This window comes from Sus scrofa, chromosome 8, assembly GCF_000003025.6.
Source record: "Sus scrofa isolate TJ Tabasco breed Duroc chromosome 8, Sscrofa11.1, whole genome shotgun sequence".
NCBI lineage: Eukaryota > Metazoa > Chordata > Mammalia > Artiodactyla > Suidae > Sus > Sus scrofa.
Genome location: NC_010450.4, coordinates 125,113,227 through 125,129,706, shown reverse-complemented (window position 1 = coordinate 125,129,706; position 16,480 = coordinate 125,113,227). Strand labels below are relative to the sequence as shown.

The 16,480-nt window shown below is 38.9% G+C and overlaps 1 protein-coding gene across 14 annotated transcripts in view; it reads left to right on the top strand.

The window, feature by feature from the left end:
- The window catches only part of PDLIM5 (PDZ and LIM domain 5), a 215,943-nt gene that overhangs the window by 130,263 nt on the left and 69,200 nt on the right, over positions 1-16,480 (top strand). For 4 of the 14 annotated variants that reach the window (XM_021101751.1, XM_021101755.1, XM_021101747.1 and 1 more), the window contains exons 6-9: positions 4,387-4,401; positions 7,609-7,626; positions 7,901-8,073; positions 8,426-8,462. In XM_021101751.1, coding sequence (XP_020957410.1) covers positions 4,387-4,401; positions 7,609-7,626; positions 7,901-8,073; positions 8,426-8,462 — 243 coding nt within the window. Of the gene's footprint in view, positions 1-944; positions 962-4,386; positions 4,402-7,608; positions 7,627-7,900; positions 8,074-8,425; positions 8,463-9,022; positions 10,191-16,480 lie in introns of those variants that run through there. The other 10 variants (XM_021101753.1, XM_021101749.1, XM_021101750.1 and 7 more) reach the window with 6 other exon arrangements.

Genomic DNA, 16,480 nt, shown 5'->3' with positions numbered 1-16,480 from the left:
GCCAGTTTTAACAGGCATCCAACTCAAATTTCAATAGAATTAATAAACGCAAAACACAAAGAAGGAGTCCCGTCGCGGCTCAGTGGTTAACGAATCTGACTAGGAACTGTGTGACGTTGTGGGTTTGATCCCTGGCATCAATCAGTGGGTTAAGGATCCGGCGTTGCCGTGAGCTGTGGTGTAGATCTCAGATGCGGCTTGGATCCCACGTTGCTGTGGCTCTGGCCTAGTGCAGTGGCTACAGCTCCAATTAGACCCTAGCCTGGGAACCTCCATATGCCACAGGTGTGACCCTAGAAAAGACAAAAAGACAAAAAAAAAAAAAAAGACATGAAGAAGTGTTTATTAATTATGCATCATTACAGAGAAATAGTTACTCATCCTAATAGTTTGGAATCTAATAATTATGTTGACTTTTCAGAATATTTCTTAATACTCTGTTAGCATTCTTGTTCCTTATAAATAATAAGGCACTTTTCAGAAAATTTTAGTCTGCTAGGAGTTCTCTTGTGGCTCGGGGCCCCTGCTGTGGCGTGAGTTCTGTCCCTCACCCAGGAACTTCCACATGCCATGGGTGTGGCCAAAAAAAAGAAAAAGAAATTTTTAGTCTTCTGTATATATGCAAATTTTTGGTCTTGGCTTGACTGTTTTCTTTACTACTCTCCTTACTCTGCTTCCAGTAAAGTGGAACTTTATATTCCAAACTGGAAGGGAAGCTCTTTTGCATCTTGAGTGATTTACGTTATCGCTTTCCATATGCCCTTGCATTATAATGTGCCACTGCTTTCAAGAGGTAAGTCTTTCATGGATCCTTTCTTAATGTTAATTTCATTGGATTTCACTTTCTTCTGACAGTTCCTATGTGGTATTTTGAAGAACCTGGCCTTAGAAGATACAAAATATGATGTGGTGGTAATATTTTTAAATGCTTTTCTCTTTTGCAGAAAACAAAAGTGACAAAGTTAGTATCCACATTACTGGAGAGGAAATATGGTGATTTATATATGAGTAAACAGCATGAGTGCCCGATTTTTGCAAAATTAAGTTAAATTTTGCAAAACAGCTGTAATTTAGAATAACCACATTTAGTATTTTCATTAAGTTTGGTTTGCATTGCTATGTTGTGGTGAATTGCTTTATAGTAATACATTGTAGTGTTTAACTTTTGCCATAAAGTATATTTGGGGTTTGCTGTGTAACAGTTAAAAACACATGATGTTGGGGCTAATTGGTATCAGTCAAGACTGTTACAAGACAAAGACAGAAGAGAAAGCATAAACATATATGCCACTAGTGAATAGCATATATAAAACCCAGTTTGATTTCCAAATTCACATCAAAACCCGTTGTTTCCCAGTGAGGTCTCTAAGAACCTTTTTGATTTTTTCAGACAGTATTGCTGAAAGGTTTAGAACTCTAGGTGCAGTTGTGTGCTGCTAGAAAATAGAAAGTCTGTATACTGGAGTTACCGTGGTGGCTCAGTGGTTAACGAATCCAACTAGGAACCATGAGGTTGCGGGTTCGATCCCTGGCCTTGCTCAGTGGGTTAACGATCCGGCGTTGCTGTGAGCTGTGGTGTAGGCTTGCAGACTTGGCTTGGATCCCGTGTTGCTGTGGCCCTGGCGTAGGCCGGTGGCTACAGCTCCGATTCAACCCCTAGCCTGGGAACCCCCATATGCTGCGAGAGCGGCCCAAGAAATGGCAAAAAGACACACATATACAAAAAGTCTATACTTTTGCAGTTAGTTAAGAGAAATAATCACCAACTTGTTAACTGTCACGGGTAGTTAGCATAGACATTGGAAATCACTGTGGTATAACTTCAGAACCTTGATTCTATGTCTGTTGATATTAATGGTAAACTAGTGATTACTGGCTCAAAAATAAAGAAAAATCACATTAGGTGAGAGCTCCAATTTTGTGTTACATTATGATTATTCTGAACATGTGTTGAAGGTTCTTTATCATCATACTCCAGAAAAGAATTGAGAATGTGGAATATCTAAGACACACTCAAGGGAATTAACTATTGAATTATTAGAGCAGCTTTATTCCATTGTGGCTATGGTCTCACTAATTGAATAGTCTCGTGTTATAGACACAGGAATATTGCACACCAGCGCACCAGAGAAGCATCCTCTGATTTATTGCTTTTCCATTTAACTTCTTATATACACAAACACTTTCACTAGTTACTAGATTCCAGTGTAACAGTTTGACCTGTAAAGGGGAAAAATGGGACTTGGAAAAATAAATTTAAGCATTTAGGTTAAATATATTTTTTTAAAAAATTCAAGATTAAGATTCATTGATTTATTCAGTATTGCTATGCATTGCTAGGTGTTTTCAATGCAGTATGTGATTTAATCAGGATTTAAACTTTGAACCTTAAGAGGTTACTTAATTTTATCAAGTCATGCAGGTTGTGAGAGAGCTGAGATTTGAGCCTAGGTATTTTTGAAGCCAAATTTTTGTGTGCCTTGGTCTGTATCAACTCCCTGTGACCTGGTCTTATTTCTGTTACTTTGAATTAGTATTTGTTTTTAATGGTTATAGAGTTGAGGATAAACTGAGTGAATTGAGGCTACATGAGTGAAAAAGGTACATAAACTGCAGTTGGATTTACTAGTACTTTTTTTATACCGAGCCGTTGGACACTCTAGCAACAAACCTATGTCTGTATAGTTTTCAGAGTGCCTTCCAATAAAGAAATATATGCCCTTACAGGAAGTCCAAAAGATAGAGAAATTGTAATTCATTTCTCTGTGGAGGAAAAAGAGGCTTCTGGAGGTTGCAGCTCATCCAGGCTGAAGGGAAGTGGGCAAAGCAGCCAGGGTGAAAAGCCATGTCGTCCGACGGGCACACTGGCATACATGTCACTGTGGTGTCTGATGGGCTACTCTCAAATTTTCTCAGATTCATGAAAATACCTGCTCATCTTATTGAATTGGTATCTTTAGGTTTTAACCAATCATTCTCTGCTGGTTACCCTTCCCCACACCATAGAATATTTCCCCACCAACTTCATGTTGACATAAAACTTTTCCCCTAAACTTTAAAATGTTTAAATATGTATCTAAAATGTTGTTCTGGTCACAGGGAGTTATTTTGAAAAACTGTTTCTCTACTACTTAAAACAGGAAGGCAGAGGAGGGAATGCTTTGCATTATGGTGTAGAGAAGAAAAAATACACGTAAATACTGAGATTGACTTAATCCTGTGTCCCACTCCCACTCAGTAAAACTCAACTGCCTTTGAGGTGTTGGAATACCACTCAGCTGCACAGCACAATTTTAGCCTTCAAATTAATAGGCAGTTTTTCTCACTACGTTGATCATGATTTAGTAGTTACTCTGACTAAATTTTATTGCAGTGGGATTGATTCACCAAGCTGTTGAGAAACTGTAGAATTTATACTTTAGTCCTTATCCATAATAGATTGTGAATATATTTGTTTTTAATGATTCTGCACTTAATAGGTTATATGAATGAATTATGTCTTCCTTCTTTAGGTGTTACAGTTCTTTTGCCATATTATATCATGTGTTACCATATACATTGTCTTTAGGGGCCAATAGTTAGGTTGCTGATGATATAAATCTGGAGTTCTTACAAATCAGTTCTAAACTTCCTAGGACTTGCTTGTGAATGCAGGCAGTGATCCTGATGGACAGGCAAGAGCATGAGCAGTGAGTAATAGCCCAGTATTTATGACCCACTGCCTCACATATTTTTCATCATAATCACTACATTTTAAAAAAGAGAAAATTTTCAAATAGCATATCATTCCTTTATAATAGAAGATTACACTTGCCGTTAGTTAAAGTACATTTCTTATATTATTTGAGACTGAAAGATTTTCTCTTAGTCTGCTCAATTTTAAAAGTGATTCTAAAATGATCTGTTTCTACATCTTATATCTAATTTATATTTTAATCTCTACCTTTTGTAAAGAACATGATAGGAATTTGGATTCACTCTAAAATGAATTTTATAAAAACCTAGAAAAAATTTTAAATAGTAGGTGTTTCTCTCTTGGTATTAGTAACTTGAGATTTGAACCTAGCATTAATATATAAAATATTTTTCATTGTTTCTGAAAACAGACAAAAACCCCGTAAAACTGTTGTCCTAACAAAAACAGCATAACAGAATTTTGTCTAACACTTGTTCATTTTGTTTGTCTGTTTTTATGTAATTCTTTTGAAGCATGATGTTTGTTGTAACATCTTCGTGTAAATTCAGTGTTTTGAATTTTGTTTTTCAATTTTCTCCTTTTTTTTTTTTTTTTTTTTGACCTGATGTTTGTTTTCCATCATCCTGGAACCTCAATGTCTTCTCTACTCTACCACATCTTTTTTTGTATGTGTGTTATTCTTCCTTCAGTAACCCTGGCACCGTGTAAGTACCTAATCAGTGATTTCTTTTCTCATTTTCATCATCTCTCTGTAACTTTCCATCTGGCTTTCAATTTACCACCACCAGCAGATTTCAGTAGTATCTTTTCATTGCTTAAAATTTTCAACTATATTAAGGAGCCTTGCAAACTTGTTTTTCTTTCCTTCTTTTTTTTTTTTTTTTTTTTTTTTCCCCCTGTCTTTTTAGGGCTGCACCCATGGCATATGGGAGTTCCCAGGCTAGGGGTTGAATTGGGGCTGTAGCTGCTGGCCTGCACCACAGCCACAGCAACACAGGATCTGAGCCACATCTGCCACCACAGCTTATAGCAACACCAGATCCTTAACCCAACGAGAGAGGCTGGGGATCAAACCTGCATCCTCACGGATGCTAGTCGGGTCCGTTACCACTGAGCCACGATGGGAACTTCCAGGAACTCCCTGTTTTTTATGGTAGAGAATGCCATGTGAATTAGTGGGTGTGTTTAGAAAACCCACACTTCTGCAGTGGAAGAACTTAGTAAGCTAAACCTTCAAGAGAATAGATAAGCATTATCGACAGTAGATATTGGAGTTAGAGGTGTAATTGAGGCCTCCCTTGTTTAATATAAATTTTTTTTAATTCGGGAGTTCCCGTTGTGGTTCAGTGGTTAACGGATCCGACTAGGAACCATGAGGTTGAGGGTTCGATCCCTGGCCTTGCTCAGTGGGTTAAGGATCCAGCGTTGCCGTGAGCTGTGGTGTAGGTCACAGACGTGGTTCGGATCCCATGTTGCTTTGGCTGTGGCATAGGCCAGTGACTACAGCTTCGATTAGTCCCCTAGCCTGGGAACCTCCGTATGCCGTGGGAGCAGCCCTAGAAAAGGAAAAATAAATAAAAAAATAGAAATAAAAAATTAAAATTCGAATAAATTTGCTAAGTTTAAATGTCTATATATATATATTTGTTTTCTTTTTTTGGTCTTTTTGTCTATTTTAGGGCCTCACCCACGGCATATGGAGGTTCCCAGGCTAGGGGTCTAATTGGAACTGTTGCTGCCGGCCTACACCACAGCCACAGCAACACCTGATTGGAGGTATATCTGCAACCTACACCACAGCTCACGGAAACACTAGATCCTTAACCATTGAGCAAGGCCAGGGATCAAACCCACAGCCTCATGGTTCCTAGTCAGATTCTTTTCTTCTGCACCACGACAGGAACTCCTGAATGTCTATTTTTTTAAATAAATTACTTGCTTTTGATAAAGTGTATATTCTATCCATATACATTTTAAAAAATAAAATTATTGAGATTATTCACTTCTTTAATCATAGTCCTCAGAGTCTAGAGTTTCAAAGCCGGTAGATGTTAAGAAACTTTCTATCACTTGACACACACACTGTGGTGAATGTCATTAAGAGTCTAAGATACAATACTTTTTGCAAGTGTGTCATAGCTAAAAAAAATTCTTAAATGGTGTCATAATCTTAGTGTCTTAGCTTGATACCATTTTTTTTTGTATTTTTATAGCCCAGACCTTTTATAGAGGATAAAATAGTCTCATGCTTAAAATTGGCACCACTGAAGAGTAAACAACATTTACTGACTATAGAGATATTTAAACCTTAAGTTTAGTAGCTTAAAAGTTTTTCAAGTAATTGCATAAGATAAAGTGTTTGTTTAGGAATCTGCCAGAGACTGTACATTTATGAACTAATCTACGTTGATTATTTTCTAATTTTAAAAAATTGTCTGTTTTAAAAAGGATTAGGAGCTTTTGTTCAATGTCAGTAAAAGGTGTTTTAGGTATTTCGTTTCTCGAATATTAAAGTTTCATCATAAATAATTTTAATTACCATTAAAACATACTATTAAGTATACTATTAAATAGTATTAAAATACGATTAGCATTGTGTGTAAATGCTGTTGATTCTGTTCTTTATATCTATGGATGACCTATAATCTCAGAACATGCATGGCAGATAATTTTTCTAGTAATCATAAAAACACTGTGTGATCATTTCTTAGTGTTAGCTACTGTGAAAAGCACTTTACATACTTTGCTTATCTTATTTTTTGCTCAGAACAACCCTTTAAGGTAGATGCAATCCCCATTTCTCAGATGGGAAAAATTGAGACTTGGAGAAGTTAAATGACTTGCACAAAACACTGAGTGGAGGATGAATGCTTAGGACTATTAACTGTTGGACTGAGGTGGTTTTTGATAGTGTCCCCTATTAGAATGGCAGCAGCCAGGTGGCATTCTGAGAGCAGTGTGATTTTCTAGCAGCAAGTTACACCTAGCAGGTTTTGCCACCCACATCTGACACTCTTAGGACACTTTGCTTGGATCTTGTGCCAGTTGTCTGCCAGTCCAGACTCAGGTTTCTTTTTCTCGTCTGAAACTAAGCCCACAGTTGAGTTTGCATTTATCCTGGGCGGGGGGTTCAGGGGATGGCGGGGATGGTGGTTGCGGTTTGAGAAGGGAGGAGTGTTTCTTAAGTTACTTAGATCTTAGGTGAAAGTGTTAAAACAATATACATTGAAACGCCTTAATATTTATGCTTTATTCACGGAAAAATGAATGTTCTTAGCAAACTCAAAGTTCTTGAACCTCTGTAGTTTACAAATCTCTTTCACACATGTTATTTCATTTAATCCTGGGACAGTGCTACATTGTATGCAATAGTCTTATCTTAAAAATGAAAAAAACTGAGGCTCAGTGAGATTGGTTTGTCCAAAATCACATATCTGAACAGCCATAAGGCCACAGTTCATATCTTGGTCTTTAATAAATAAATATTTCACTGGTTTCTGAAGGAGCACCTCTTTTCTTCACTATGCTCATCCTGCATGCAGCTTTATTTCAGGTGAGGGGTATCTGTATGTATATATGAGAAAACAGTAGAAAATAACCGTTCTGACCCATTTTCAAATTGGGTTTAGGATTGTTGGTTTAGCCTGTACCAAATGGCCTAGTGAAGAAATGATCATTTGATTTTGTGAAAGCCAGCATATTTTAGCAGCATATGGGCATCTACTAATGATTGCGAATGTAATCCATATCTGTTTTATTAGCCGTAAAATGCATACAGGTGATTTTGAATTGATTTTATTTACTGTGGATGTTGCAATTTCTTGTTATTTTCTTTCTTTTCTTACTCTTTTCTTTTCCTTTTTTTTATGTTGGAAATCTCTCTTCCGCTGCCTTCTTCTCTCAATTAAAAGGAAAATCCCACCCAAACGGTAACTCTTCTGTTGAATAGACACTTATCCTATCATTTGAGATTCACATACAAGTACCTTTTCTTTAAACTAATTTTAAAAACCTCTAATCTCTATTTTAGAAGGATGCTTTTTTTTTTTTTTAAAGAAAAAGTGAGACTGAGTATACTTGAAAAAGCAAAATATATAAAAGGAACATCAAGGATTCAATATATGTTATAAGTAATACGGCAGAGGATATTTTATCCTTAATACAAAGAAAATTTTAACCCTTTCTTTTCCTTCCTAACCCTAGCCCACCCAGGAAACACATTGTGGAGCGCAATACAGAGTTTTATCACATACCTACGCACAGCGATGCCAGCAAGAAGAGACTGATGGAGGACACTGAGGACTGGCGTCCAAGGACTGGAACGACTCAGTCTCGCTCTTTCCGAATCCTCGCCCAAATCACCGGGACTGAACATCGTAAGTTCCCGGGGCTTCTAGTGGATGCATGTTCTTTGTCACAGAAAGTAGCCCTGAGACTGATGGGCAGTTACTGGGAAAATAGTAATAGTAAGTTTGCTTTTACATGATGCCATGCGTAATGGCACTGTAAGGAAGCAGCCAGCACGGGAGAGTTACAGTGACAAGTGGAGAAGTAGCCGTAGTTGCACTACTGACTATAGTGTACGGTCAAGGACAGCAGGATATGGAATTTTTATAGTGGCTCTGGGTAAGTTGACTATTTGGTATTCATTGATACAGGAAATTGCATAAGTGATTTTAAAACTTTTAAAAAGTGAACTAACATTGGGTATTGCTTATTTTATTTCAGTGAAAGAATCTGAAACTGACAATACAAAGAAGGCAAAGTAAGTTGTCTGGTTTTGTTTGGTTGGTTGTTTTTTTGTTCTGATAAATGCTTTCCTTTTATGAATGGTCTCGATTTTTTTTTTCATCATTTCAAGTGTAATCATATATGGCATTTTGTCTTTGCAACTTGGAGCTAAGCTTAATTTTGGTGCCCTTTGTGGCACTTAAACGTACAATGTACAGATTTTTAAATTAGTGGATGTCTGAATTATGTGTCTGAGGCTTGTTTTCTTCAGTATTGAAGAAAGTGGGCAGAAGGGTCGATTTGGGGGTGCTTTGCTAACACTTGGAATCTCTGTGAGTGAGTTCTTGTGTTGTCTGGCAGTAGCTTTATTTGGGGGATAAAATTTGAAGTTTCCAAGAGGGCGCTATAGATTAATTTCTCTATTTCTAAAAATGCTCTACCTGTAGAATCTTTGCTATTAAATAAAGCGGCTCTGCGAAATTAAACGTTTACAAGGCATGTTTTCTGCATGATGATTAAAAGTAGACGCTTTTTTTCTCTTTCTTATGACTCTTCTATCACTCTTTCTTCTTTTTTTCTTTCTTATTTCCACAGGGAAAAGATACCCCTTCACGTCTTTAGTCCCAAATACACAAAATTACGTGACTGGCACCATGAAGTTTCAGCACGTGCTCTTAACGTACAGTGATTTATGAGCCTTGCCCCCCCCACACTCCCCCTCCCCAGCAGCCAGCACATACCTTTTCATTCACTTTTTTCTTCTTCTCCAACTTCATAGCAAAATCTGTATGAAATCTGCCTTATGAAAGACAAAATAGTCCCTTTTCTATACTTTTCTGACCATTTCCTGCTGTTGCGAAAACAAGGAGGATGAACGCATTTTGTGCTAGTTGAGAGCTCACGGCTGTTAAACCAAGAGAGCAAATTAAGGAGCTAGATCGATGCAGGGGATTGACGTTTGTTTTCATTGTCATTATGGTAGTAACCTTGGAAGGGGACGTCTTATCTTTTCGTAAGTGGAATTCGGTTATTTGAAACAGAGGTGGGTGGGCATCTAATGCCCTCGTCTAATGTGGAACATTCTTCCTTTGTGTTACTGCACTTCCCAAGGTTACTTTTAAGTTCATTGTATGTAATGTTCAAAGTGGGTTGTAAACTGTGCGAAATCAGCAAATATGAGGAGGCAAGATAAAAAAAGAAATGACTGTTAGCCTAGAGTTTGTTAGAGATTTGGGTATTTTTTCAAAGCAGGTACTACCGAAGATGGTTATGTGAAGAGCAGGAGGCCCAGATTTGGCTCCTAAAAAAGAAAGGAAGAGAATTCTGCCCCTGTTTGCAGTGGGGAAAAATGCAGTGTTCTTTTGGTGTGGTTAGTTTTAAAAATCCTATTTTCTACCCAAGAAAGTATTTCTAAACTGGTGGATGTGTTTAGGGTATAGACAACTTCTGAGTATTAACTAGTAAGATATAGAAAAGATAGCTTTGCTTTGTTTCTAAATCAGAGGAAATGAACATAAAAAAAAATTGCAATATACGAATGATTCTTTACATGACATCAGAGCAGTATTTTGCTTAGTGACATAAACTACTCTGCGTTGCTGCTATTCCAGGAAGCTTTGTTTGGGGCAATACACACAAGCTCAATATCTGACCAGAATGCTTTCTATCTTGTAATATAATGTATTATAAATTAGATTAAATTCAATAATAAAATGCATTTTGAAGCTTGGAAAAGTATTGTAATAAAGTTGCCTTGAACTTAGCTTTGTACTGTTTTCTGTTTCCTTGAAGCTAGTAAAAACTATCCAAGACTTTGTAGTATCACTTGGGTAAAATAAATAATTCTCTTGACACTTAATTTGGAAAACAGTTTTAATTTTGTGAGGTTGCAAAAATGTGAGTGTAGAATATGGCAAAGATCCATATTCATTTTTTTCCTGCAGTGCCACATTATTTCACATGACATCTTACACGAGTACCACGTAAGATCAGTTAGGCGGGGACACAACATGGAATGAGTCCTTGTGTGAAAATTATTCCTAAAGCATCTTTGCCTGCATTCAAGGTTCTGTTTTATTTTTCCTGATTTTCTTCACTTTAATGTCACTGTAGAATGGGAAGGCTGACTGATAATTTGGAGAAACTAACATTAATTTCAGTTCTTACTACTTAAGATTTGGCATGCCAAACGCATTTTTAAAATTTTCTAGGATTTATCTCTGTGCATTTTTACTACACTTCATAATGTATTACGATGTCTTTGTTTTAATTGCATTAGTTCTTCTTCAGATACTGCTTCTGATTTTATGATTCTGACCCCCCTCTTAGTTACTGCTGTGTCTCCGGCCTTTATAAGAAAATCTACTTTCTCAACTTCCCATTGTGGCTCAGTGGGTTAAGATAACCCAGCTAGCAACCATGAGGATATGGGTTCAATCCCTGGCTCAGTGGGTTAAGGATCCAGCATTGCTGTAAGCTGCGGCGAAGGTCACAGATGCAGTTTGGATCCTGCATTGCTGTGGCTGTGGTGTAGGCTGGCAGCTGCAGCTCCGATTCAGTCCCTAGCCCGGAAACTTCCAAATGCCACAGGTGCACAAAAAACCTAATTTCTTAGATCAGCTTTTCCTATACCTTATAATTCTTCATTGATCTCAAAAGAAGGTGGAATCAGATTCTCATGAAAATAAATGGCCTGGGTAGAGTAAACATGGTATTTTACACCAAGAACCAAATTTCTAGAATAACTTCAAAGTTGAGAGAAAGAACTACTAAAAAGAGGATTTTACATAAATAAAGGAATTTTTCCTTATTAAAGACAAGAAAACATATGTATGTAGAACCTTATAACTTGAAATAGGTACGGTTGAAAGTAAGAGTTTAATACCTTGCCTAATTAAAAATAGAATATTTAGTGTCTCATTGAAAGCGTAGACTAAGATGAATGGTCCCTATTTGAATGTGAGGGTACGTGTTCAGCCAGGATCGCAGAGGACGTTCCATTTGACCCTGTTAGAGGTTGAATTCCTGCTCTCAATTACTCTCCTGGGACATCTTATACTCCAAGCTTAAAAGCTGGCCAAAAATTATAAAAACTTCTTGCAAAAATATTGTTGTAAGTCTAGTGACCTAATTTATAGCATGTTTTTGTTTGTTTCTCTTAAACAGACTTTCTTTATCACAGGCTTATTTTTCATATAAAATTGGAAAGTTGCGCTTAATCATTTTCACCATTTTTTTTCTTATAATGTTTTCCCAACCAGACGATTGAATGTCTCTAACACAATTTTTTTGTTACCTTGAAAAACAAGTTATTTGTGGAAAAACAGAGACCTATTCATTCTGTACATCCTTATACCCTGACTCAGATAAAGAATAACCTAGGAGTTCCCGTTGCGGCTCAGCGGAAACAATCTGACTAGCCTCCACAAGGACGCAGTTTCAATCCCTGGCCTCGATCAGTGGGTTAAGGATCCAGCGTTGCTGTGAGCTGTGGTGTAGTTCACAGACGCGGCTGGGCTCCCGTGTTGTTGTGGCTGTGGCTGTGGCTGGCAGCTACAGCTCCCATTTGACCCCTAGCCTGGGAACCTCCATATGCTGAGGATGTGGCCCTAAAAAGACAAAAAAAAAAAAAAAAAAAAAAGAATAACCTAGAGAGCTTATTTAATAACAATTGTGATGTTAAGAAAGTAGCAGTCCCTTCTTTTATTCCTGTTTTTTTTTAATCAGAAATATATCAGAAATATAGGATGAATTGATTTCCCCAGACAAATAATTTTTTTTGATTTTTTTTTCTGCTGTACAGCAGGGGGACCAAGTTACACATACATGTATACGTACTTTTCCCTCCCATTGTTGTGTTGCGATGTAAGTATCTAGACATAGTTCTCAATGCTACACAGCAGGATCTCATTGCTAATCCATTCCAAGAGCAATACTTCCCAGACAATAATTTTGCAGTTGTTGTCTTGCTGATGTGTATTTAAAATCATATAAATCAAAAACATACCTTTGTTACCTGCATTCATTCTTTCACATGAATAATTGCTGGATACTGAAATTTCAAGGACTGATGTGTGCTAAGGATTCAGAAGTGAGTACAGAAGTTCCCGTGTGGTGCAGCAGAAATGAATCCACCTAGGAACCATGTGGTCGTGGGTTCGATCCCTGGCCTCGCTCAGTGGGTTAAGGATCTGACATTGCCGTGAGCTGTGGTGCAGGTCGCAGACGTGGCTCTGATCTGGCGTTGCTGTGGCTCTGGCGAAGGCCGGTAGCTACAGCTCCGATCAGTCCCCTGGCCTGGGAACCTCCATATGCTGTGGGTGCACCCCTAAAGAAAGCAAAAAAAAAAAAAGTACATACAGATCCCTGTATGCACCAGAAAATCTGAACTAATTATGTAACCGAGATATAAAATAAGTTAATAATATAAAGGGTATTTGGCTCAGGCAGGATGGGTTACTTGGGTTGCATGGATCTCTGCGGAGATGACCTTAACGCCATGAGCTGCGAGAGAAGAGGTCAACCATGTGATGACTTGGGGTGAGTGTTCAGGGGACCCTGGGGTGGAAAGAAGCATGGCACAGAACAGAAAGGACAGTGTGTCTAAAATGTGTGTGTGAGGGGAAGCATGAGACAAAAACATAACACTTACTCATATAGGCCAATAACCTACTCCCAATGCTGTCCACCGAATTTTAAATGGGAGGTTGTCAATTTATCATTTTCTAACCACATTCAAGGAAAAAAAAGAAAATGAAGGAGTTCCCTGGTAGCACACTGGGTTAAGGATCCGGCATTGTCATGGGTTCGATCCTGACCTGGGAACTTTTGCATGCTGTGAGCATGGCCTAAAAGAAAAAAGGAGAAGGAAAGTGAATCAAGGAGGTAATAAACTTTCTAAAATAAAGTATACCTGCCTAGTTAGTGCCAGCCCTGGGCATAATGATCAATGTAATGTTTTTCCCATGGAGACCCCGGGAAGACCTAGAAAAGGGAGGCATTAATATAGTATCTGTTTTTGACATATTTCTAAGGGACAGAATGCCCCTTAAACACACATAAATAAAATCACTCGCAAGTAAAACTTTCCTGTATAAAAGGTGACGCATAAAGCTCTATCCATAATTTACTGATGAATGTGACAATTTAGTCTTCTCTGTATAAAAGGTGACGCATAAAGCTCTATCCATAATTTACTGATGAATGTGACAATTTAGTCTTCTCTGTGAAAGCCCGTCTTGGTTTTCACATATCCCTTCAGCTGCAGCACCCCCTGCTCCAAGGCCACAGCCTTGGTGGCGCTGCCAGTCTGCAGTAAACTGGATGCAGGGTGGGAGGAAGCCTGGCCTTTCCGCTCGGGTAGGGGCTGCCCTTTAGTCCTGGTTTGGACCTCAGTTGTACCTGTTCCCTCCAGCGTGGTCCTTGTCTGCGCCTTCCCATCACCCTCTCTGTCTGGGACATTTCTCATCCTTTCGCCTTCACATTTTGAAATCAGATCACACACACCATTTTGGGAAATCATTCACGTAGAAGATCAGTTTAGGGCCGCCTGAAACACGTATGGAAGTCAAAAGAAAGAGACGTTTCTTTTTCTCCGCCTCAAGTAAAGGACGTTGGTCAATTTCATCAGCCGCGCCGTGGAAGTAATGAGTAGGTAAAGGTATTTCTTTTTTTCTTTTCTTTTCTTTTTTTTTTTTTTTTTTTTTTTTGTCTTTTTGCCTTTTCTAGGGCCGCTCCTGCGGCATATGGAGGTCCCCAGGCTAGGGGTCGAATCAGAGCCGTAGCCACCGGCCTACACCAGAGTCACAGCAACGTGGGATCCGAGCCGCCTCTGCGACCTACACCACAGCCAGATCCTTAACCCACTGAGCAAGGCCAGAGATCGAACCTGCAACCTTATGGTTCCTAGTCAGATTTGCTAACCACTGAGCCACGACAAGAAGTCCGGTAAGGTATTTCTATCAAAAATAACTTTTATTTCCTACTTTGGTGTTTGTAGAGTTTGTTTTTTTTTTAATTCTTGAAATAAAGCAGTTTTACTGATCAAAAAAAAAAAATCACATATCATCAGGGCTATATGAATGAATCAGTGAAATAAACTCCATAACAGAAAATTAAGATTAACTCTGAATAAGTCTGATAGGATCTTGTAACTGGGAAGCAGTACTTAATACATTCTGTAAGTTATCATTTTCCATATGCAGCATTTTAGAATCCAGTGTATTAGCCATTTAGTCAGTCACATAATACATTTTTCATTTGAACACCTCTGCCGTTTCCTTCATGTCTTTAAAAGTTTACTTCTAGTTCTTCTTTCCTGGAGAGATGCTGCTGCTGCTCGGCCTTTCACGGGGGTGGGGGGGAATGCGGACCTCACAAGGTCAGAAGGATGCTACGAGGGGGGGCCAAGGATGCTACAGTCTTGTAATGCCCTGAATAATCCTGCCGAGTTGAGCATCAGCTGCCCCAGATGCTGGAGGTGTGCCGATGAGAATGGCTGGGCTGAGTGCAAATGCTCCTCGTCCAAGCTCTTCTTATTCCTCCTGTGACATCCCCCACACATTCCCATCCATGGAGCACCACCCCCTCCCTCCACAGTGGAAAAACAGCTCACTTCTAAAGTGTGTCATTTTTACCCCTCTTGGGCACCTCCTTTTCTACGTTGTATTATGGATATTTGTCTATATGTCTTAAATCTCCCAGCTAGAGTATGAACTCCTTGAATACAGGCTTCTTAGTATAATATAAATTGGAAGCAAAAGGCATTCTGATAGGCACGGTACTTCTTTCTAAGCATTTACACATAAATATATATGTAAATTAAAATATAAATAATATTTAAGTATATAAACACAATGTGGGTGGGGTTGGGGTGCCAACCCCCTATGCAGTCAAAAACCCACATGTAACTTTACAGCTGACCCTCCCTTTCTGTGGTTGCACATTCGTGGATTCAGCCCAGCATGGATTCTACAATAGTGTCGGGGGGCGGGGGGCGGGGAACACGTGTATGTGGACCCGTGAGTGCAGTTCAAACTCACGTTGTTCAAGGGTCCCTTGTCTGTAAATATACAAATTCAGTTTGAAGGTGCATGTTGAGTGTAAGCTTCATGTCTCATGAGCTACTTTTTAAATTACAGTTATGCTCTATTAGTCAGGTAAGCCTGTCTTAACAAGATACCCAGACTTGCTGGCTTCAACAACAGAAATTTATTTTCTCACATTTCTACAAGCTAGACGTCCAAGACCAAGGTGCTAGCAGGTCGCTTGCTGGTGAGGCTGCCCTGTCTGGCTTGCAGATGACCACTTTCTTGCCGTGTCCCTGCCTTTCCTCTGTGGACGTGCAAAACGAGAGAGCCCTGGTGTCTGTTTCTCCCGCCCCTTAAAGGACCCTGGTCATCTTGGATCAGGGCGTCAACAGTCATGACCTCATTTCTCCTTCATTCCCTCTTCCTGTCTCGGAATCCTGTCATATGAGGGGTCAGCTTCCGTGTGGATTTGGGGGGGGGGAGACATGGTTCAGTCCATAACACACAGCAGATGCCTTCCTAAACCTGCATTCATTTTGACTGATTAGCATTCAAGGAAAAGTTATTCTAACGTGGAATCACTGACTTAGACCCGGTTGGAAATACTACTCTTACCTCTGTTGTGGTCCCTCCTTTTCTGATCTGTGTGACAGCTGTTTGTTTCCATATCCCATATGCCTGACTAGAGTAGAAGCTCTCTGAACACAGGTCTTTGTATGCTTCACTCCTCCACCCTTGTCTTAGGCTCTAATTAGCACTGATGACTGATGGTAATAATGGTATGTGATTGTTCATTTCTCCAATTCCCTAATAGTTGAATTTTTAGGAAATTGCTTACAACATGGTATGCTTGTCTTTTTAATGGAATAAAAATTCAACACAAGGTCAAAATTTCATAAAAACATCAAGGCATTAATATCTATACTGAACGTGAAATAGAACCATCTAAAGCTGCTGGAAAGGAGAATTGTGCCCTGGGCAACCTACCTGGCAAAAGTGGATGCTTTTCCCTTGGTATTTTCTG